This window comes from Ixodes scapularis, unplaced genomic scaffold (assembly GCF_016920785.2).
Source record: "Ixodes scapularis isolate PalLabHiFi unplaced genomic scaffold, ASM1692078v2 ptg000323l_1__unscaffolded, whole genome shotgun sequence".
Taxonomy (NCBI): Eukaryota; Metazoa; Arthropoda; class Arachnida; order Ixodida; family Ixodidae; genus Ixodes; species Ixodes scapularis.
The window spans coordinates 1,932,356-1,954,178 of record NW_024609965.1 but is presented as its reverse complement, the minus strand read 5'-3'; the positions used below and the strand labels follow the sequence as shown (position 1 = coordinate 1,954,178).

The 21,823-nt window shown below is 45.6% G+C and overlaps 1 protein-coding gene across 1 annotated transcript; it reads left to right on the top strand.

The window, feature by feature from the left end:
* The first annotated feature begins 2,618 nt into the window (after positions 1-2,618).
* On the top strand, positions 2,619-20,252 carry LOC120841752. Its single transcript, XM_040212723.1, has 4 exons — positions 2,619-2,698; positions 8,532-8,639; positions 12,944-13,097; positions 20,066-20,252. The coding sequence occupies exons 2-4, from the start codon at positions 8,545-8,547 to the stop codon at positions 20,087-20,089; spliced, it is 273 nt and encodes a 90-aa protein (XP_040068657.1). The 5' UTR covers positions 2,619-2,698; positions 8,532-8,544; the 3' UTR covers positions 20,090-20,252.
* Positions 20,253-21,823: the final 1,571 nt, after the last annotated feature.

Below are 21,823 nucleotides of genomic sequence, written 5' to 3'. Positions count from 1 at the left end.
TCCAGCTTCAAAATTTGCCTGACGAGCGTTTAAGCCTCTCAGTAAAACAAGCATCTCACTCATCTCTTTTGTCTGAACTTCTTTCTTATCTGGGCCAGGATTAAGTTCAATATCACCAGACAGGAGAAGCTGCAGACCCGAAATACATTCACAAGAACATAAAAACTGCACTTGTGGGCATGGGAACACCAGTAGACAGAGGTTGTTGGACTTTTTACAATGTAAAGAGGGAAACGGACCAACCTGTACGAAGAAAAAGCAGAAAGCGTTAGCTGACTGCATGACTGGCTGTTCCACATGCCCACTGAAGGGCCGAGGGGCGTGCCGGCAGTTTAAATCCAGTGACGATGTCAATGTCGATGCCGTTGGACTGCTGTGCTGAGGCGACGTGACGATTGGGAGTGCAGCAGAAACCCAAGGTTGCCGGGAGGAGTAGATGTCTGGTTGTGGCAGCACGGAAACTTGCGGCAAGCGCGCTCCCTCCAAGGCATACCACGGGCTTGATAGGGCCGGACAGCCGCGAAACATCGCCGTGAACTGTACGAAGAAAAAGCAGAAAGCGTTAGCTGACTGCATGACTGGCTGTTCCACATGCCCACTCTGAGGCGACGTGACGATTGGGAGTGCTGAGGAAGTCGTACTTTTGGATCATAATGATCGGCAGTTGCGTTTGCACTGAGCAAGAGCCAAAATGGAGGCGCTTAAAACAATTTCGGGAAACGGAGTGCCGATACTTTAAAGCTTATTTAGTGACTCTAGGCATAAAGTGAACTCGGGTGTATTCTTTTCCTCTTCGTCTTCATTGTTTATTGATTTCAATCATATCGAATAATGAACATATTATATGCCGCTACGCTTGTGTAATTATTTGTCTTAGATTTATTAGCCTGACCCAGTACTTAAACTATTCAGTTATCGATAGTAAATCTTCCAATATATTTTTTTAAAGGTGAGGGTAAAAAGACACGTAGATTGATGATGATACAGACGCCAACGCCGCCCTCGGAAATTTTTCGAACATTAGGAATCAGCAGTTTGTCTGCCATCCGCCAGGTAGCGCAACAAAACACCCAAACAGTTTTTAATTGTTTTTAAAATGAGCTAAGCTCTACACCTATTAAGGACCCAAAGCAAGATCATTGTGAAAATTTAATAGATCGCAATGAATATCTATTCCAAACAATAAATATTATTAGATGCCAATAAATCTATAAGGACCCAAAGCAAGATCATTGTGAAAATTTAATAGATCGCAATGAATATCTATTCCAAACAATAAATATTATTAGATGCCAATAAATCTGTTCGATGTCCAAAAAAGATATGCGGCAAAACAGGTAAGTTTGAAACGCTCCTGGAGCGTTATGAGTTTGAAAATGAAAAAAAAAAGCCATCGTCCACCTCTTGGGCAACCATTGTAGCTCTAAATGTTAAAAAAGATTTTATTATAGTTTAATTATTTCCTCAGCGGCATTTGAAGTACCATGAATTGAAGCACAAAAAAGTGCTACGTTTGATATAAAATATCTAAACAAAAAAAATTTTGCGCAACATTACACTTTTCTCTGCATATTACCAATTATAAGCACTACGTCTGTAGCTAATTTCATTGCCGTAGCGCGTGTCATTAAAACATATTTGCGCTGGAAAATGTCAATTTTAGGGCAATATTTGGAGGGATGAAAAAACCAAAGTAGTGCAAATAACAAAAAAGTATATCGTTCCATTCTGCTCCGACATCATCTTAACGAAACTGCTATATTGGAACCGTGTTATCTTTAATGGGTCGTTCATAAAACATGAACTAGTGGAGCAAGTGAGGGTCCGCGCCATCATATTTGCAACGCTACTAATGCGCATGAACAGTAAAAACCAACACATACATAATATCAAATGAAAGAAGATTGCATTGCCTTTCGAATGACATCAATCCCACACAATAGTATTTAAAAGCAGCTGAGTAATGACCTGCCAAAAAGTACCTAAACTGCCACATTCAGTGGGCCGTGGCCTTAAGTGGTTACTACTATTTTTGTTAATCTTACGTATGTCAAAGAAATGTTTGAAGTGTCTTTCTAGAACAGTTAAGTGGTATATTCCGTCACTATAATCGTAAGACCTGGGGCAGAAATGAACACAAAAAACGATGAACAAAAAAGGACAGAACGATGAGCCAAATAAAATTCTTTCAATCTTGTGATATTCGAATAGTGCATCCTTGGTCATAAAGGCACACATACTGTGTTTATTGCTATTTGATTCCAAGCTCAAACTCGCAAACATATCCTCTTTCGATTCATCTACCTCAATCCTGCGTTGTTTGCAGGCCTTAGTTTCAAAGCCCACCAATCCCGACAGCTGTTAGAAAAATATCACCGGATGTCGCTTAGAAGGCTGAAATGGCAGTCTGCACCATAGGAACAAACTTATTTAAGAGCTTTATTTTTATCTGGCAGAGCACGAAACAAAAGGACACACGTGTCTCTTCCTGTCTCGTCGTTCTTCTGTTTTTTTTTTTTTCGCATGCGCCGGATAATAACATGTCCTTTTGATCATATTTTATTTGCGATTTTTCCAGCCCTTATAAAAGTATGCAGCAGAGCTAACGGTGAGAGACACTGACTTCACTCTCCTCCGTTCGGCCGGCACAGGGTGACTCAAAGAAAAGCCAGGCAGGCTCTTCGATCCTTGCATTCTCGTAAGTTGCTCTCTGAGCCTTCTGGCGGCTTTATTCGATGCTGAATTGAATCTTTAAACAAGGGGGTGAGAAGTGCAAAGCCAAGCTGAATGATAAACCGAAATTGCTGCTATTGGCCCAGAATATTGAATAACAGACTCAAGAAATGACCATTCCTTGGTTTAACGCGAAATCTTCCAAATGTAGCCCTAGTTGTCAGAAGGAGAACCCAAATTTTCAGAACAAACCGTTACCTCGTTCAAATTTACAAGTGATGTTATGTTCTTAGAATTTAAATGAGAAATATGGTACCCTTTTTTGCAAATTTTCTCCAACCGGCGCGACTCAGCTCCATGAAATCAAGTGTCAAGGTCGCCATCGTTCTAATGAAAATTCAAACAAAACATCACTTACAACTTTTGAATGAGATTACAAATAGCTTTGAAACTTCGGCGTCTGCTTCGTACCGCTAGCGCTAGATTTGGATGGAGATTGAGAGTTCGCAATATGTAGTTTATTTTTTTTTTCGTACTTATTAACCCTTTAATTTTGTATATATTTTTAGACACCCTGTATTATTACCGCGTTGCAGCCAATGAGAGAACGGCCCTAGCCGACAAGGAGGGCGCACAACCAATCACCGAGTGAACAGTGAACGTAATCAGCCACGTGCTCTGTAACATAGTTGCTTGTGGCTAAAGCCTAGCTATTAGGAGCAAACATACTTATGGGAAGCTTAAAGCAACACTGCAATGAAAAAATACTCTTTTTTTTCTAAAAAGTCTAGTGTAAATACGTATCTCAAAAAAAAAATTGCCACAAAAATTGGTTTTTCGTTAATATCTATGTCGCTAGACGCAATATAATTTAAGAAGGTGGAGGTAAGCTAAGCCCCGCCCCGTGCTTGTAAAGGCGCTTACACCTCTGGCTGGGGAGATGATTGACGCATGAAAGGGTGGCTGTAAATTTGTATCCCCGTGCCGTAAGATTATTTCAATCTACTATTTTCTAATGTCTGAGAAGCAAAGCATCACGATAGAGTCAGTATTGTTTTCAAACGCATTCTGAGATTGCTTCTCTCGTTTTGGTTTGGAACGTTAACAAACATGGCTGCTTGGAACGTTAACAAACATGGCTGCCGGCATCTGCGGACTGCTGAACGGGCGTAGCTCGTTGAGCTCGTTATTTTTATGAGTGCCAGTCGTTTTGAGTGCTCTGAGGTGTTTGAAGGAAGATCTCTTGTACCGACGTAGTTTCCCGAAGGCAACTGCCGCAAGTACGCGCCTTTGGAAGCGCTGAGCGAATTCTTGTTTTCCTAGAGGGAGTGGCCTAGGTCTTGCATCCCCATCGATTATTTTCATCGATTTGGCTCGATTTGTTTTTTGGCGCGTGTTGATGTTGAATAAACACTGATTCTCGTAAAAGCTTCCCTCTGCTTTGTAAATTGTGCAACTGTCATGAATGCAGCTGTAGTTTCAATACCGAGAAGCTACCTGCAGTGGTAAGAATTTGCGGGCCATTTGGCAGGAGGCAATCGGGCATTGGGCTCGCATCAATTTTGTTTACGTTTGTACACGTCATTTCGCCTCGAAAGGCAAGTAACTCGAGTTTTTCAGCGCACCTGACCTATTATGGCGAATATTTTTACGTTGCGTTATGATTGTGAGTCATGACGCTCGTACGCGTTGCTGGACTATGCTACCTGAAAAAAATAACGCAAACATTAAAGCTAGAAGGAATGCAGATTGATTTTGTTGATTTTTTTCTGTTTTATTTCTCTCGGTCGCTTATTATTGCATGTCGATAGACTCTGACAGACGCTTGAATCAGACCGTGGCTCGTGCATGATGGAAGGCTAGAACGCCGCTTTCATGGTCGCGTTTTCTGAGTGTTGCGGACGATTTTAGACGGGGGCGGCCGGACACCGACGACGCCGACGCGTAGCTTTCGTGTCCGCGTCTCACGGTCTTTGCGGACTACGATAGACGGCGGTGAAATAGCAGACGATGCCAGAGGCTGCCTCGGGTCTGCTCGCACGACTAGCAGGCGGTGGTAGACATTCAGACAAGACGCACCGGAGGCCGCGAAAGGGAGACACTGCGCCTTTTAGCGTGTTCGATCGAGCTGCCAAGCGAGTCCAGTAGTAGTCTGCGCGCCCACTGCTCTGCGGCCGGGGCTTAGAGCGGGCTATGACCACCACCCAAACTGCGTCTAACGGCGAGAATATTGCGCGAAAATATTTATTTCTCGTGGCAGAATTATTGAACAAATTAAGTGCCCCAAATAAGATTCTAATTTTTTTTTTTTTTTTTAGTGTGAAAACATTAACTGTCCCATTGAGAAAACCGGTTTTATCAGCTTTCCGGGCCGCGAAAAACGGCACCCTAAATTCCCCGTTGTCTGTAGCAGCGAATTGAGGCATACATTCCCATTTTCTGCGCCCCTCTTTCCCCCTCTCGGGTACGTCACGTGTCAGGCGTGGCCTGAGGCCCGGACGGGAAGGGGGGAGGGGGAATATCCAGCTCCTCACGTGTTCTACGCTCTGCTTTCAACCATGTCGCGTCGCGGAGGAGCGCTGTCCGCTGTTCTCCGAGCCGCCGACAGCGGGACGCGCTGCTTTTAGGAATGCGCTGCGTGTAAAAAGGCTTTCGCGTTCCTGCACTTCAGCAGCCTTACGTGTCTTCCTTTATTTTTTTTCACTGCAGTATTTTTTTTTAAAGAAATGCGGGGTATAGCTTATAACGTTCTGACTCCGTGCTTCGTGATTGCACTCCTAGAAAAGAGGGTCAGTATAGTCCTCCCTAAAGGGAGGAACGCTCTTGACACATATGTTCCTTCAGAAAGGGATAAACTTTCGTCCCTAAAGCAGGGGAGCAAAAGCTCCTCCGTCGACTGCATCTCATTATGGCGGCCACGAATCGAGCAAATCGAGCTCCGATAAGGCTTAACAAGAACACTAAGTCTATTGTACGGAGCGAGAGGAGCAGCAAATAAAAACGTAACACGAGCTTTCCGCGAACTGTATTTATTTCCGAAGTTTCCTTACCCCTGCAGGTAAAGAAACTTACGTTTCGAAAGCATGCAGTCACTCAGTCTTCTCATCGTCAGCACTGCGATGTTCAACAGAGACAACCGGCACCCAGTTCGCGCACTTTATGTCTTACCTTTGCTATTCCTCGAGCCACAATTCCTTCAACCGTTGCGTCAACCGCACACCACAGAGGAGTGAAAACGCAAAACCAAAAGCCGCTCTCAAAAAAAAAAAGGAAATCCGAAGCAGCCTCTTGGCTCATTTCGGCAGGGTAACACGAAATTGTGGCGAAGCCGCGTAGAGTAAAAGGAGGTTAAATAGCTTGCCACCAGATGGCAGGCTCAAGCAGAGTAATCGCAAGTAGCTAGGCTATGTGGCGCTAGGTACCGCCCAATTCATGTTCTACAAAGAATATTTTTATTTTCTCACGTCACCATTGCGCTTCGGGATCCTCTTTTATACACACATGTAGACACATTGCGCATACTGCAAGCATCAGCTGAACATACATTGAGCGCATACACATGCATCGCACACACAAACATCAATACAACAGCACACTACCGCGATGACTACTCCTGAGCTCTGCGTTTCCATCTTTTATACTGGTCGTTTTGAACGTACGCAATTTCTCGGAGACTCCCTAAGCAATAAAAAATATTCCCAGTATGTTGATTTTTTTCCAGCAATGACATACATCTTAGAGTATTTATAATGGCTCAGGGGATGGATCTCTTATTAAAAGGAAAACGCTCGATCATGCCGTAAATATTTGAAAGCCAATAAATCGAGCCGCTCCAATGCGATTCCTGCCTGCCTTGGACGGAGTTCCTGCAATTTCCATAACGTCGAAAACGTCGACACAGTTCCGCGTGGTTCCGCTACTATAGTTCCGCGTGGGCCCCGCATTCCAGAGAGGGCCGTCTTACCCAGTGTACGTAGCGCTCCCGGCACTGCTCCGGAACTTCGCTCTTTCTGCTGCTTCGTTTGCTTGTTTGATAAAATTAGTGGTGAAAACGTCAATGCAACCGAAATGTTCTGCACGTTTGGACTAGAAGACGGAATTACAGGCGGCCTTTGCTGCCGCTGAAGCTCAATGGACTCAACAACATATATTAAACAACGTGCGCGACGTGCTCAAAAAACGAAACCGAAAGTAGATGCGTCGGGAGGGCGAAAGCTTTCTCCCGTCTGCCTGGAGAAGGAGGAAAACGTCTGGTTCCTCCCTTCTTGTCGTGTCCGCTTGGGGGCGCGTCAATAGAAGGGAGGAAGACGCGCCGTTGCTACCTTTTTCCTCCATTTTTTGTTAGAGTGTGTTTCTTGGGCATTCTTATGAGCTAATGCAGCCATCCCATTGGCTGCAACGCGGTAATGAGATGCTCGCCAAGCCCTGCTCTTCTTAGGCTGACTATTGTTGTGGCGCCTTTATCCAAATCTCGTAAATGCTGTGCTTTCGCAGCTGTGTGTACCCATATTGAATTACACATTCTCTAGTGGAAAAATATTAACGCTTCGGAATTTTAACTTATTTACATCTTAATTTTAGCGACAAAGTGAAACAAAAGATTCATGGCATAAGTTTCGTGATTATGGGTAAATAGTATTGTAAGTATATCAAGTGCAGAGATGCCCTTATTCTTATTTCTTTTTTTTTAAATAAAATATAATAGAGTGAAGCATTCGATAAGACCGCCGAAAATAAAGATAAAATCCTCCATATATCTTCGTAATTAAAAACTCGTGGAACTCGTTTTATTTTTGCGAAAAAACGACGTATAAATGCGAACCTCATTAAGGGTCTGGTGTACACGTGGGCGACACCCGGTCATCGCTTTGCCGTCACTGGTTGCGATCCTGCCGTTGAGCGAGTAAAGAGGTCGTCGTTACAAAGCGAACACCAAGTAATGTATTTTCGAGCGCTGCCGATATCGTTTCGGTCATGTGTTTTTCGAGTAGGCGGAAGGTCATCTCGAAAAGCGCGAGGGTTTGAGAAGAACCATAAAAAAAAAAAAAAAAGAGAGAGAGAGAAAAAAAAAACTTTCGAAGAGAGCCGAGAGCGTTGGCGCAAGGTCACGGTGCCTGAACCTGCACGGTCCCTCTGAACTGCACGGCTATTGCTTCACAGCACCGGTTACGTGGGGCACGAAAACTCCCAGGCGAATTTAGACAGGTCGCACTGCCGCGTTCATGGGAAAAGTGCGCCGTCGTATGTAGAAGCGGCGCGGAGAGGTTTATGGCATCCAGAACGAGTGTGACATTTGTATTCACCCGAAGGAGTCTTCCTTCGCATAGAATAAACGTCATTAGGTTTCGAGGTCATGTGCACCGCGTCTCGGGTGTTTGCCATTTCCTTGAGTCCGCAGATGGCCGCGGGAAATTCGTGAAAGGTTCAGAGGATGAAAACCTACCCCTCCTCTGTACTGGGCCCACTTTTCTTTTTCAATTAAGGAGTTCGGTCAGACGAATTCAGTTGCTAGCAGCCTGTTTTTATTTATGTATTCCTTTCTCTCGAAGAGTACGTTAAAGTCAGAAAACACCTTAAAATGAAGAAAACTCTATCCACCCAACTACGTTCCTCGGCCTCGCAAATGCACACTCCAATTTTATAAAAAAAAGCAAAAAAAAAAAAAAAAACATTTCTTTTTGCGGTTTTTCTTACTTGCTGCGCCATTAAAATTGTTTTTCTTCATCGAAAAATCTTTGTCCAGGAAAAAAAAAAACACCACCTTACTGTATCCTAAGTCACGACCCTAATTAACACCAATGAACTTCACCCGGTGAGTTTGGGCTATAATGATTTAAAAAAGGGAAACTGCGTTTCAGGTACATCAACGCAATGAATTCGGGACTAAGGGTTCTCACGTTCTCAATGCATCGCATAGCTTCTTCCACCAGAATGATATCAACCACCGCTGGACTGAAAGGATACAAGTAAGCTTTTCTTGTTTTCTTTTGTGCGACTGTAATAGAAGGCAACAGATCATGAGTCTATGTGCATCCGTCCGTCGTGGCTCGATAGCCGCACCACTCATTGCTTGGGTAAAAATCGGGAGAAGGAGGGAACACGTGGCGAAAGAAGATGGGTCGTGACGGACTTTTGGAATGCGTGCTACGCTTGCCGAAGCAATCTGCCAGCGGACGGCGATCACGTGCTGTCATAAGCTAAATGATTTTCAAGTGATGTCATCAGCGAAACGATTTTCACGTGATGTCAGAAGCATGAAGTTGTAGGCTGACTCCAGTCACGCGAACAGATCACGTGACGTTGATAACGTTACTGATGCCATAATGTGACACCGCAGCGTTACGTGACACCAACCGCATGACAAAGTCACGTGATGCAGGCAACGTGAACCACACCAGGTATCGTGAGCTCGCAGACGTCACGTCACATTACGTGACGGTGTGACTTCCCTGTGTCACAACACATAGCTAGAAGCGTCACCCTGTTACGTGACGCCCAACTCATAAACACGCGGCCACATTGCAAAAAACAGATGTGATACTGTCACAATGCGGAGAGCAAGTTCGTGCGCTTCTTGCGCGGGAGTTGCGGTGATGTCGGAACGACGCCGAGCTCCGATTGGCTTTGATCGAGAGGATAGTGGGTGGACCTCAACGCTGGATTCTTCCAGGTCTACCCACTATTTGTTTTAGTCAGCCGGTAAGAGCTCGGTGTTCTGACATCGTCACAACCCCTGTGCAAGAAGAAGACTGCACTTGCCCTCCGCATACCCCTCCTCTGGCCGCAGCCCGAGAAGTTCTAGTGTTTTTGCAGTGGGATCTTCGTCGTATTGCAGTACGCGACTCACCGAACAGGCCGCTTCTGTTCAACTGCGCTCAGCACGCCGCCGCGTTTGTTCAATTATCTCCCCTTCAGTATGTTCCTCCTTCTGCGAGTCATTGTGAAGACTGCGGCACATCCACTGACCGCCTCGTCCCGCGGCCCACGTGAGTTAGAATGAGGAGGAAGGCGCGAAGAACCTGACTTTCCCGAGAATGCACATGAGTGTCGACGTGACAACCAGAATTTTTCAGGGGTGGGTGTGTGTTCGTGTGTTTGCGCGTGAGTGTGTGTGTTTGGAAGGGATTTAAAATAATCGTTTGTTGGATTTAATGCATCCCACACTATTTCTTTTCAGCGTGGACAGTGGGGAGAAAATGTGAGAAGTAAAGTGACATAACCTTCAGATATATCTAGATCCCCGCCCCTTCAACAAGCATTTCCGAAGCGGTCGATAGCGGACTTCGCGGTTCGCCTTTTTTCTGCCGCCGTTAGCTGGATTGTTTGTTAAAGGGAAACTGGAGCGGTTCTGTATTTCAGTAGAATTACATTAATCGTCTTCATTTGGCCTCTAGTATCACAAATATCGAGATTATTTTTCATTTTGGCGTACATGGGCTGCAGAGCATCAGTTTCAAAAGTACTGCTGAAGCCCCTCCTTCCCGAAGTGTTACGACATAAAAGTAGTTTTCGGAATTTTCTCTCTCGCGCATTTTTAGCATCTTCAGCGTCTATCTTCACGCACGCTTTTGCTATTTTCGATAAGGTGAAAAAAAGTCGCCACGATGGTGCCAGTGCAGGGCAGTATACCCGGCAAGCTTGCATTTGCACTCGCTGCCGAGAGAAGCGACACGCGTTTCGCGGCCGAAACATCGTAGTATGACGAACGACTGGTTTGAGGTCCTTCATGTTTTCTCGCATTTAGTGACATCTTTGAGAAAACGTACGTGATATTCAAATTCACGGGATAAAAAACTCTAGAAGAATTCACTACTAAATTTGTTTTCTTCAAAAACCTCTTGAGCTTCCCTTTAATCACGTTTTGGAAGCAAAGGAGTGTCACAATAAGACTTGTGTAGAATAGGCTGGAATTCACACCAAACTGATTGTAAATGACCTCACGTTTTTTTTCTTCTTAACGATTTCCGTGCTTTTGTGCGAACCTACCGTTTAAAAGGGAAGGAATGACCTTACACATCGATGTACACAGTGAAAATAGGACCGGTTTCCGGAGGTTGACGCCATTAATCACCATGCGTTGATGGGCCTCGTCGGCCACCACTTCACATTGAAAATTTTCGAAAATCAAACTTTTGAGTGAAATGACGGCAAGCTCCGAAACGTTCACATCTAGTTCGAACAGTTATACTCTGTTTCACCTTAGGACCGACCGCAGTGAATGCTGCGAGACATCAGAGACAATCTAATGCCGCATAAGCGTCATGTGATCTGGGAGAGGGTCGCAATGTCGAGCGAAAAGCGGTCACGTGCTATTTTATAGAACTGGATTGGTTGGGATGGCTTCTAGCCTTCGTTGTGTTCGGTCGTGATGTGAAACGGAGTTTAGTTTTTTGTTTGGGCAGAGACTGAGCGCTCAGAGGTACCCCCCCCCCCCCCCCGTGGCACAGTGTGGGCTCCAAAAGGGGGTCCAAAAGGGGGTCCCATGTGAGCTGCGCCTGTTTTGGAACTCGGACCCAGGTCGGCCCCACTTTGGCTGCCCACCGGGCTTTCCTCGTGTGACCTACAACGGGCCTACTTGGGCACTCCACCTCGGCTTCTCCCGTGGCACCTACAGGAGGCCTACTTGAGCAGCCCACATCAGCCTCCCTCGAGGTCCAGACGGGGGGCCTAAGTGGGCAACCCACATGGGCCCCCCTCGTAGGACCTACACTGTGCTTCCGTGGGCTGCCCACCTGGGGTGACCCAGATACCTCATTTTGCTCGGGGTTATATCATAATTTCCTTACGGTGTCGGGTATTGCAGTGCATACTAAATTGAGCATGCCTCACTTTCTTGGCGGGCATACTGAAAATATCCCCATTTTGATAAATCAATAAAACGTCTCGAGCACGCCCATAAACATTGGGAATTTCAAGTGTGCAAACTGGGACCAAAAAAAAAAAAACTGCATACATTTCCATATAAAATCCTGTTAGACAGGTAATCGGGTTACATAGCCAGCCTGAGCCATCTACACACACCTAACTTTGAAACAGATACGACTTTCTCATGAGCCTGTTTCGAATTCACCCTTAAATTAAATACTCAGGGTAAAATGTTCTAGCCCACGTAGAACGACCTTCTCAACATACATGCTGAGTAGCAAGTTAGTAAAGTTTAGCGAGCCAAAATCTCCTCATTCACGCTTACAATTACGATCTTCGGTTATTAGGTATCAAATTAAGCCGATCTCTTATGTTGCATTTCCAGAACGTGCGGTAAATATCCTTAATACTAGCGAAAGGTACCGTTATGGCAGTTGCAGTGGTAGTCCAAGTTGGGCATGCCCGCGCCTTGCTCCTTTGGAACCCACAACGTTGCTCACTTGTTCCACGCGGAGCGGAGGTAGGACCCACTTGGGTTTCAGTTTGGCAGCCCAGGCCGGTCCTGCTTACGCTTTGCAACCGTGGAGCCCACCTTGCTGCTAACTTGCCCCCCCCCCCTGGAGCGGAGGTGTGATTTACGGCGTTTTTACATGGCAACCCAATCAGGCATGCCTGCGCATTGCCAATGTAGAGCCCGCACCGTCGCTATCATGCCCCACGCACAGCAAACGTGAGACCCGTAGGGGTTTTACTTGTGCAGCGCCAGTCGGGCCTGCCCAGGCTTTTCCGCCATGGATCCTCTCTATTCGTATGCTTGGGCCCCGCACTGCCGAGGTGGGACCCACGGGGGCTTTGCACGGGCCGCCCAAGTTGTGCATGCCCATACTTTGCCTCCCTGAGGCCCACATCTGCGTTAGCTCTGCCCCCGCATAGCCGAAGTGGGACCCATGGCGGCATGGCACAGGCAGCCCGGACTAGAAGTGGCCTCGCGTAGCCCCGGTGGGACCCACGAGGGTATTGCATGGACAGCCCAAGTGAGGCATGCACACGCTGTACCCAGCTTTGCCCTCGCATTTCCGATCTGGCACCCACAGCGGCACTCCGGGGGCAGCCCATTTTGGGCATGCCCACGCTACGTCCACGTGGTTCCAAGGTGGGTTTTGTAGGGGCTGCCCGAGCCCCTATTGCCCAGGTCGGCTCTACATCGGTTGCACCTATTGTGCTACCTGGAGTAATCTATTTTCACGGTAAAGGTAAAAATATTGCGGGGACATTTTGCAGTTACACAAATTGACCTGCACACTAAATCTAAGGCGACTGAAATATCCTTAAAATTGAATGCACTCTACACAAGTTTCAACTTGTCCCATTTCAATTTGCAAACTTGTTTTTTCTCTGTTATTAGCTTCCGGAAGTGTGGACATGAAAGCGATATGAATGGGCCACTGTCTTCACCATCTGGCTTAAAACAAGTATCCTATGCACGAGTCAAGAAGACACCGCTCTCCGGAAGCCCGGTGGGAGGCTTCAGACCACTAAAAGACACGTCATGCAAGGAGGTAAAGATAGTAATGACACTTTTATCACGGACAGCTTAGTAAGAATGTTATCTGACGTATCGAAGTATAAATGCAAAATACCAGAAAAAAGATATATTGAGAAAAAATTGAAAATAATGATTTTTTTGTTTTGTTTTTTAAAGAGAAGAGTCTAATAACGAGACAAGTCCAACGAGGAGTATTCGATCATTCGAAAATACTATTTTAAGAACATTTGGTTCCCGCAGATTTAAAGGTTAGTTCGAGATTTATTTTGAGTGGACAAAATAAACAGTGCAAACATGAGAGGTGAGCTCAACATGTTACGACAATCACTTGTTTGAAAATAAAATACCATCTTCAAATATAATTTGTTTGGCATAACATAAGCAGCTACGTCATCTGAAAAAAAAAACAACAACAACGGGAACTTATATATATATATGTGTGTTCACTTTGAGCTAAAATCGAAAGGTTCAATAAAATGTCTACTGACTCTTATTATGCCACCAAGCGTTTCAAACAGGATACTGTTGATGCGACAGTTATAAAACATAAGAATAGAATCATCCAAACAAAAAATGAATTATTCAATCCGGCCATTGCTTTTTTTTTTATATCTTCGATATGCCAAAACCGGCCGCAAGATATGTGCAGATTCACGTCTCAAAGAGTGCTCAAAAGTGTATTTGATTAGGATTATAACTGAAATACTCAAGTTTTAGTATTTACTGATAGTACTGTTAACACAATGCTCTTGAAAGCGACAAGCGATGACAAAGGTTGAAGAATTTATGGCTGGCACGTGGAACACGGTGCGAGATGGCCGTGCGGGCCATCTCGCGCCGTGTTCCACGTGCCAGCCATCGTGCCAGCCATCTGCAGTCGCCGTCTTCACCTTCCTAACATCACTCTCACCGACGTCAACGGCTGACCAAGCCGCTGATAATGAGGACATAGAAGACCCACAAGGACACATAGATAAAAGAGCAAAGGGCAGCTACTTACAGAGAGGGTGGCGAAGAAGATGGGAAGACCGTACGAGCTCTGCCTCTATCCGCAGCCTTACAGACATCTGCACAAGCCACAGCCACACGAAGGCACGGTCGGGGCTCGGGGACACGTCATGAAGCGCGAGTACGTCTGGGCTGAGGACATGTGCGGGGGATCGTCGATCGGCTCCTTCTGTTTCATTTCGTAATGGCGTTTCGGCGGGGGCTGGCGGCGGAGCCATGGGCTGTTGTTCGGTCTGTCGCTGCGGATTACTGTATACACTCATCCCATTAGCATGTTCACTGGCACATTGATACTTTAGACCCATGTTGTTGTAAAAAAAACTGCCTTCACTGGCACATTGATACTTTAGACCCATGTTGTTGTAAAAAAAACTATCTCCAAACTCCGGTCTAAAAACATGCTTTTCGTGCAAGGCTCGTCAAATTATGAGGCGCTGGAGAAATGCAGCCTTCTGCGTTAAGTCCTTATTTCGAACTCTTTTTGTTCGCCTTCCGCCCATTGAAAAGCATGCGGGAAGGGCCTTAGAACGCACCTGGTATCGCTACGCCGCAGCGTTCTTCCGCATCAAAAAGTTCGTCTGCTTTCCTCGCCGTCACCATGGCAACGAACGCCGAATGAATAGAAGCACGCACGGTACCGCCGCGTGAAGCCAGCAACAGCTGACGCCATTTTACGAACGCCGTCTGCTAGCCACATCCGAACGCAGTGTGTCAGATCAACCGCCTCCGCCGGTGCGCCGCTAGCAAAGACGACGAAGCTGAGGCACGCCGACGGCGAATGGGCGAGCAACAGCACCGCGGGACGACTGCAACGGCGGCATTTATTGGGATCAAAGGCGCGAAATAAGCAAGAACAATTTTTATTTGAATGGGTTTACTACAGTTGATCGAATGCCATTTCATCGAAGCACGTTTTAGAGAACGGGCTCGTTTTATCGAAGCACGGTTTAGAGAAAGAAGAGACTCAGTTTAGAGAAACGCCGTTTATCGAAAAGGGAACAATATTTAAAAACGGCTTTCCTACTTCGCGCGTGCATCACTGGTGCGCGTGTTAACCCAAGCCCCCTGCTGCGCTCCCGCCGCTTCGCGGCGGCAGTCTACGGCGGCTCATTACAAAATTGTTAACTCTCCTGATTTACCCGTACACGCCGCTTCGCGGCGGCCGAATTCGCTAAAAGGAAGCTCATCGCCATTTTCTCTAAACTGGGTTCTCTACAAAGGGATTCGATAAACTGGGGTCGGTAAAACGGCGTTCGCTAAAACGAGCTTCTCTAAACCGCATGACTCCGTATTTGAATCATAACACCCGATATCCAAGTTGGGGACCACATACCTTTGCTGGGTCTCTCCTGTGAACTTTTTACAGAGACAGGGGGTGCCGCATTCAAAACACAGCTCCGTTTGCAAAATATGGGGGCCCTGAAAAGGACCGTTGAGACCGCTACCAGAACCTATAACTGACGTAACGAGCACTTGACGAGCGGTTGGCGCATAAGTCGTCTTTATGCATTTTTTTTATTTTTTTATACGTGATGCAAAGTAATCCCGCCCCATATTTTTATGGCGTCAGGAACGAAGCAGCATAGAAAGAGTACCCTTCAAACGATAATAATAATAATAATTAAAAACTGCCGGATCTCCGCTGGAGACTCCGAGGCACAGTGGAGTAGTCGTCACGATAAAAAATCTAAAGAAACAAAATAAATAGCCTAACGGTCGTCGGCTGCGTCATAAGGCCTCGCCAAGTGCGGAGTATAACGGTCTTGGCATACGGTATGTATTGTGCATTCGTTATTTTCTTTTCTTTTCTACCACGTCAAATTCTGACGCCAAGACTCTCTACCTCCTCCGTTCCAACGCGTTGTTTGTTATTATTTTAACAAATTAGCTTCAAGTAAGGGTCGTGGCACCCAGTAGAGTAAGAAAAAGAACAAAAAGGAATATTCCGAGCAGCCAGAGCAGCACGGCTGCTCAGGCCGCTCTGGCCAGAGCAGCTCCTCTCATCAAAGAAGACGCCGTCCGAAACCGCAACGGCTCCCTTCTTATTTTTTTTTTATTCACTTTGTTACTTCATTTTGTTGTTGGGTTCGACTGCTCCCTTTTCTGTGACGATGCCGTCCGTAAACATACCTTTAACGTTTTTTTTTTTTTTTTTTTTTTTTTTTTGTCACGCGATGGTGTGGTACGACCGATCAACCAATGAGTTTGTTAGAATTGTGTCACGAGGTATAAAATGGCGGATGAAATAAATATAATAAATGCAAAGAAGCGCGCAGTTCCCCCTCGGCGCTTTGTTCTTCCAGAGGCGAGCATCGCAGTGCCATGGTGTTCAACTTGTGCCGTCTTCTTGGCGCCATGAAAGACCCTCTTGAAGCAATTAATTTGCTTTAGCGCGTTGGCCTGCTCCTGGCTCCTGGGTTTTCGTGCGTGTCCAGAGTGCGAAGCTGCGATGACAAGCTGCAAGTCCGCGCTAGATCTGCGGATGGCTACACGGGGGGGAAGGGGGGGGGGGGGGGGGGGGTGCGGTGTGTGGATGATTCGTGAGGTGCCCAAGAGGAAGTCGGTCAAAGTTCAGTGCCGGGGCGAAGTCTCGATACGAAGCGGTTCCCTTTTCGAAGGATCGGACCCACCTGACGCTTCTCCAACTCATGAAAATCATCCTCCGGATGCCAGAACCTACCGTGCGCCGTCATTCAGCGGGAGGCTGATATCGCAAGTAAGACAATAACTGATTGGGCGAGCCTTTGTCGGGAGGTTGTGCTAAATGCCGTCTTTAAGCATTCAGACATGATTGGTGGCGACGGCGTGACTGTAGAACCAGACGAGAGTATGTTCGGTAGGCACAAGTACCATCGCGGGTATTTAAGGCCTGGCCAGTGGGTTTTCGGCGGTGTGGCGCGTTGCAGCGGGTGCTGCTTTCTTGTTCCCGTGGAGACCCGTGACGCTAAAACCCTGCAAGGGCTAATAGCCGAGTTGGTCCACCCTGGAACAAGAATAATTACTGACTGTTGGGCTGGCTATCGCAAGCTTGCAGATGACGCTCACTTCACGCACCTCACCGTCAACCATAAGCTTAACTTTGTCGACGCGAACACTGGTGCGCACACCAATACGGTGGATTGCACCTGGGCCCACGTCAAAAACTCTCTTCCATCTGGACGGCGCGAGAGCCACCATTTCACTGGTCACCTTGCAAAGTTCATGTTTTGTAGGAGAGACAAGGCGCGCGGAAACACTGATAGATTCCAGTCGTTCGTCGCCGCGGCCGCCAAAATCTAGAGCCCCGACGCAGACAGGGCGAGGATTCTGACGGCTCCGGTGACTTCGAGGGATCCGCTGCGCTGAGCCTGTCACCCGTCTGCGTGCATAAAGACGACTTATGCGCCAACCGCTTGTCAAGTGCTCGTTATGTCAGTTATAGGTTCTGGCAGCGGTCTAAACGGCCCTTTTCAGGGCCCCATATTTTGCAAACGGAGCTGTTTTTTGAATGCCGCACCCCGTGTCTCTGTAAAAAGTTCACAGGAAAGACCCAGCAAAGGTATGTGGTCCCCAACTTGGATATCGGGTGTTCTGATTCAAATAAAAATTGTTCTTGCTTATTTCGCGCCTGTGATCAAAATAAATGCCGCCGTTGCAGTTGTCCCGCGGTGCTGTTGCTCGCCCATTCGCCGTCGGCGTGCCTCAGCTTCGTTGTCTTTGCTAGCGGCGCACCGGCGAAGGCGGCCTTTGATCCGAATAAATGCCGCCGCTGCAGCCGTCCCGCGGTGTTGTTGCTTGATCGATCGCCGTCGGCGTGTCTCAGCTTCGTCGTCTTTGCTAGCGGCGCACCGGCGGAGGCGGTTGATCTGACACACCGCGTTCGGCTTTGGCTAGCAGACGGCATTCGTAAAAATGGCGTCAGCTGTTGCTAGCTTCACGCGGCGGTACCGTGCGTGCTTCTATTCATTCGGCGTTCGTTGCCATGGTGACGGCGAGGAAAGCAGACGAACTTTTTGATGCGGAAGAACGCTGCGGCGCAGCGATACCAGGCGCGTTCTAAGGCCCTTGCCGCATGCTTTTCAATGGGCGGAAGGCGAACAAAAAGAGTTCGAAATAAGGACTTAACGCAGAAGGCTGCATTTCTCCAGCGCCTCATAATTTGACGAGCCTTGCACGAAAAACAGGTTTTTTTGGCCATCCCGCGTCCTGTTTTTTTTTATCCGGAGCATGGGTCTAAAGTATCAAACTGCCGCCAAGAAATAAAGATTAAAAACTACTGCAGCAATAAGGAAGCATGGCATGATGATAGCGGCGACGGTGTTCAGTGCAGGGGATAAGCATGGTTCCGCAACTCCACCATACTGTTAGGATGATGCTGTCGGCAGAATAGAGGATAGGATAAGCAGCGACAAATGATAGAATGAGGCCGAGCAAGCACGTTGGGCTTTGTGCTAGATGGTCGTGCGTGCCACTGTCCCGTTGTCGTCTTCACCTTCCTAACACTATTTTTACTAAATAGAAGTTATACAATAAGCAATTTTTATCATTTACGGTTTAAAAAGAAGCACAAAATACTCAAATTGTGAATATTCACTTCAACATCTTTTTTAAATGACTTGCGTCCGTTAACGCCTTACATATATTTAGCACATCTATCTTTATCCAAGTATGCATAGAAGGAGAGCGCATGCTCAGAACGAGCTCACATTAATACGCTGCTTAGACAGGCAGTCTCGATGGTGTGAAATGCGCGGTGAAAAAAGAAAAAAAAAAAGCTCGGGCAGCTCGCCATCAGCAAGCGCTCAGCAGTCGAGCGCACAGCTATGGCCGCCAGTGAATGCTCCCTATTCGCCCTTCTTTGTTTGGAAGCAAACAAGTGCGTCATCTATTCGGCAGCCCCGGGCACACTTCGGGTTCACATATGTTTTCTAATTTATTTACTCATCATTCCTCTATTATAAGAGTGAATTAAGTCTAACAGCGCTATAAGTACCCATTTGCAAAAACTAATCCGTGTATTTAATTTCGCAAATACTGCGAAACCGGCCGTCAAGTTCAGAACAGGAGCTGGTTGGGGGCTTTTTGCAGACTGGCGGCACCACGTTTCAACTCATGCGAAGACGAGGGAATAGTTATGCGCTAATGAGATGAACGGTCATCAAAACAGTGTCATGATATACAATGGCTTAAGTCCGCGCGGTCACCAAAACTGTCGAGATTTGTGTCCACATACTTTTTGACATTCTTTGTGTTTAGAAACATGTAATGTTCCCATTTAAACAAAAATGTTTGTAAGCTCCAATACCATAAATAAAAAAAGACACGATACTGGGAGTTAAAATAAATGAACTTATCAGGCGACTGGCTGAGGTACAGAGGCAGTTTTTGAGAACATACATTTTCAGAAAGAAAGAGGACATATTGTTCCACCCATTTCCCCGTATAAGACTCCCCAAAATTTTAATTCGACGTACAGCACACTGATGTTGAACTGACCGTTCCAACTTTCACAAGCGAATTGATAGCCGAGTAGTACAACTTATTGAAACAGCTAATGTACGTGTTACTGACTACAAAAAAAAAAAAAAGAAGAGTGTTTTGTTGGCCCTATTGCAAAACCTCAGTGTTTTTTGTTTTGCTTTTCTGTAGTCTTTGATACGAACTTTAGCTGTTTAATAACTTATATCGTACCGTTATCAAGCTCATCGTAAAAGTTGTTGCCGTCTCTTCGACGTCAGTGCGTTGTACGCTGAACTGAAATTTTGGAATGTAAGAGACAAAAGAGTGTAAGGCTACACCTTTTTTTGGAGTTTAGGTGTGTTGGAGGGGGCTTCATGACCATCACGTTTTGCATGATGGGGTTATAGGACCGGATCAGCTTTCGAATCAAAGCATTACCTCTCTAATGTCGGCATTTGGGCTCATTTCTTGTATTCGACTTATTTTACATGCGACAAAAATAAATAACTCAGTGACATTTTCTCTTCTTTACAGCCAGGAACTAAGAATTCCAACTGACTCATATGTCAAGCATTGACCATCATTGTCCGGCAGTACAACTGGTCAAGCTCGCTAAAAAGAATTTCGTCTTTATGTTGTGGACGGAATAAATAAAGGACTCCTTTTTGTAAACTTCGTTTTTCCGATCTTAAATAAAGTAGCTCTCCGTGCTTCCCTTTAAGAAGATGTGTTTCATAGATACCCATGATTATTTCTTTTTTAGGCTGTGGTGCATGTCGATGTGATGCTGAAAAAAGCCAAAATGTATGTCTTGGTTCTGGCACCTGTTTTGCGAGGCAGCATTGTTTGGGTGTCTTTCTTAATTCCTAGGGTCTACAGTATCAACAAGAGCTTGGCTTACTTTAGTCGGTTGGTCTAGAAAAAGCAGCTGGGGGTTCATTTCCTTCAATTTACCCTTCGAAATTTATGTTTCGTTCAACAAAGAAAATGTTTACCCAAATTTAATTAAGATATTTTAACGCAGTATGAATTAGAGTTCGTGATTGGCGCGGTGAAGCTATTGGACTTTGAGTGCCACGTGTATCTCAGAGGAACAAAAAAGCAGTTATCTTGTTTTAAAATTTAGAAATTGCCGGCCAGGCATTTAACAGAAACGTAAAATTTTTATTTCATACTAAGGCTATGAGTACATCGGCTTTTTATTCAAATTTGACGCGTGATTTAGTTTGTAAAGACAAAATGAGAGAACATTCTGGAACAGATAGAGCGTTATGCTACATTTCTAAGAAAACGAAATAATACAAAAATACTTCTTAGAATAGACTTCAGGACCCTTTAAAGGATGTACTGGTCGTCTAACATCAGAATACTGGAGGTATGATGGTAAAAACTTAATGTTTGCTATTAACTTGGTTAATTAAAATATAAAAAGGAAACTTAATAGAAACACCAAATTGTAGATTGGAGTACAATGCGAGATTAAAGTCACCGCTTTTTAAGTACAGTTTTTATTCAGGCAGCCTTAAACAAATATAATGTGATGTCGGAATGAAATCGCATCCCCAATAATAATTTTTCTAAAGTAAAACAAATATATCGATGAAATAATTTTGGGGGGTCTTTATAGATAAAACCTATATTATTATTAGTTACAAAAGACGCGTTGTGTGGGAACTGAGCATCTGAACCGGACAATAATACATTCCTTTGGTCTTGGTTACTTCGTATATAGTCCCAGTATCACTCGGAACTAAAAACGGGCATCTGTACGATGCACGGCCATAACTTTGAAGGAAGGGGGCCTGAGGCTACGGCCCTGAATGATGTACCAAAGTATATAAGTTCACTTAGGGCAATAATGGGAGCTCTGGATGTACTAATAGAACTGTGCAAGTCGTCCCAAATAGTGACTCGATACGATATCGTGTTTGACTTGCTGTACCCTCGCAAAGATGTCCAAATGGGAAAATAATCACCGTTCAGGGTTCCAGAAGCAATTTTCCAATAATTATTAAGGGTATGATTATAAGCTTCCACAGATATAGAAAAAAGTAGAGGGTGGCCTGTGGAAAGTTAGGCCATCTGAGTTGGCTACACGGAGTTCACTCGCCAAAATTAATTGTTCAAGCCTTCTACCTTGGTTGCCAATTTATTCTCTTCCCCAAAGCTTATGGTGTGCTTTAAAATCATTGCACACTATCAAACCAGATTCACTGCTTGCACCAATCTTGCAAAGCGTCCACCATGGCATAGTATCTGCCCGGTCCCTATATATATATATATATATATCAG

Bases quoted from the DNA above. Each gene is read 5' to 3' on its own strand.
- LOC120841752 (XM_040212723.1), top strand. From the start codon at position 8,545: ATGAATTCGGGACTAAGGGTTCTCACGTTCTCAATGCATCGCATAGCT. The intron at 8,640-12,943 runs GTAAGCTTTTCT...CTCTGTTATTAG, and splicing joins GCTGGACTGAAAGGATACAA to CTTCCGGAAGTGTGGACATG. The intron at 13,098-20,065 runs GTAAAGATAGTA...TCTTCTTTACAG, and splicing joins AAGACACGTCATGCAAGGAG to CCAGGAACTAAGAATTCCAA.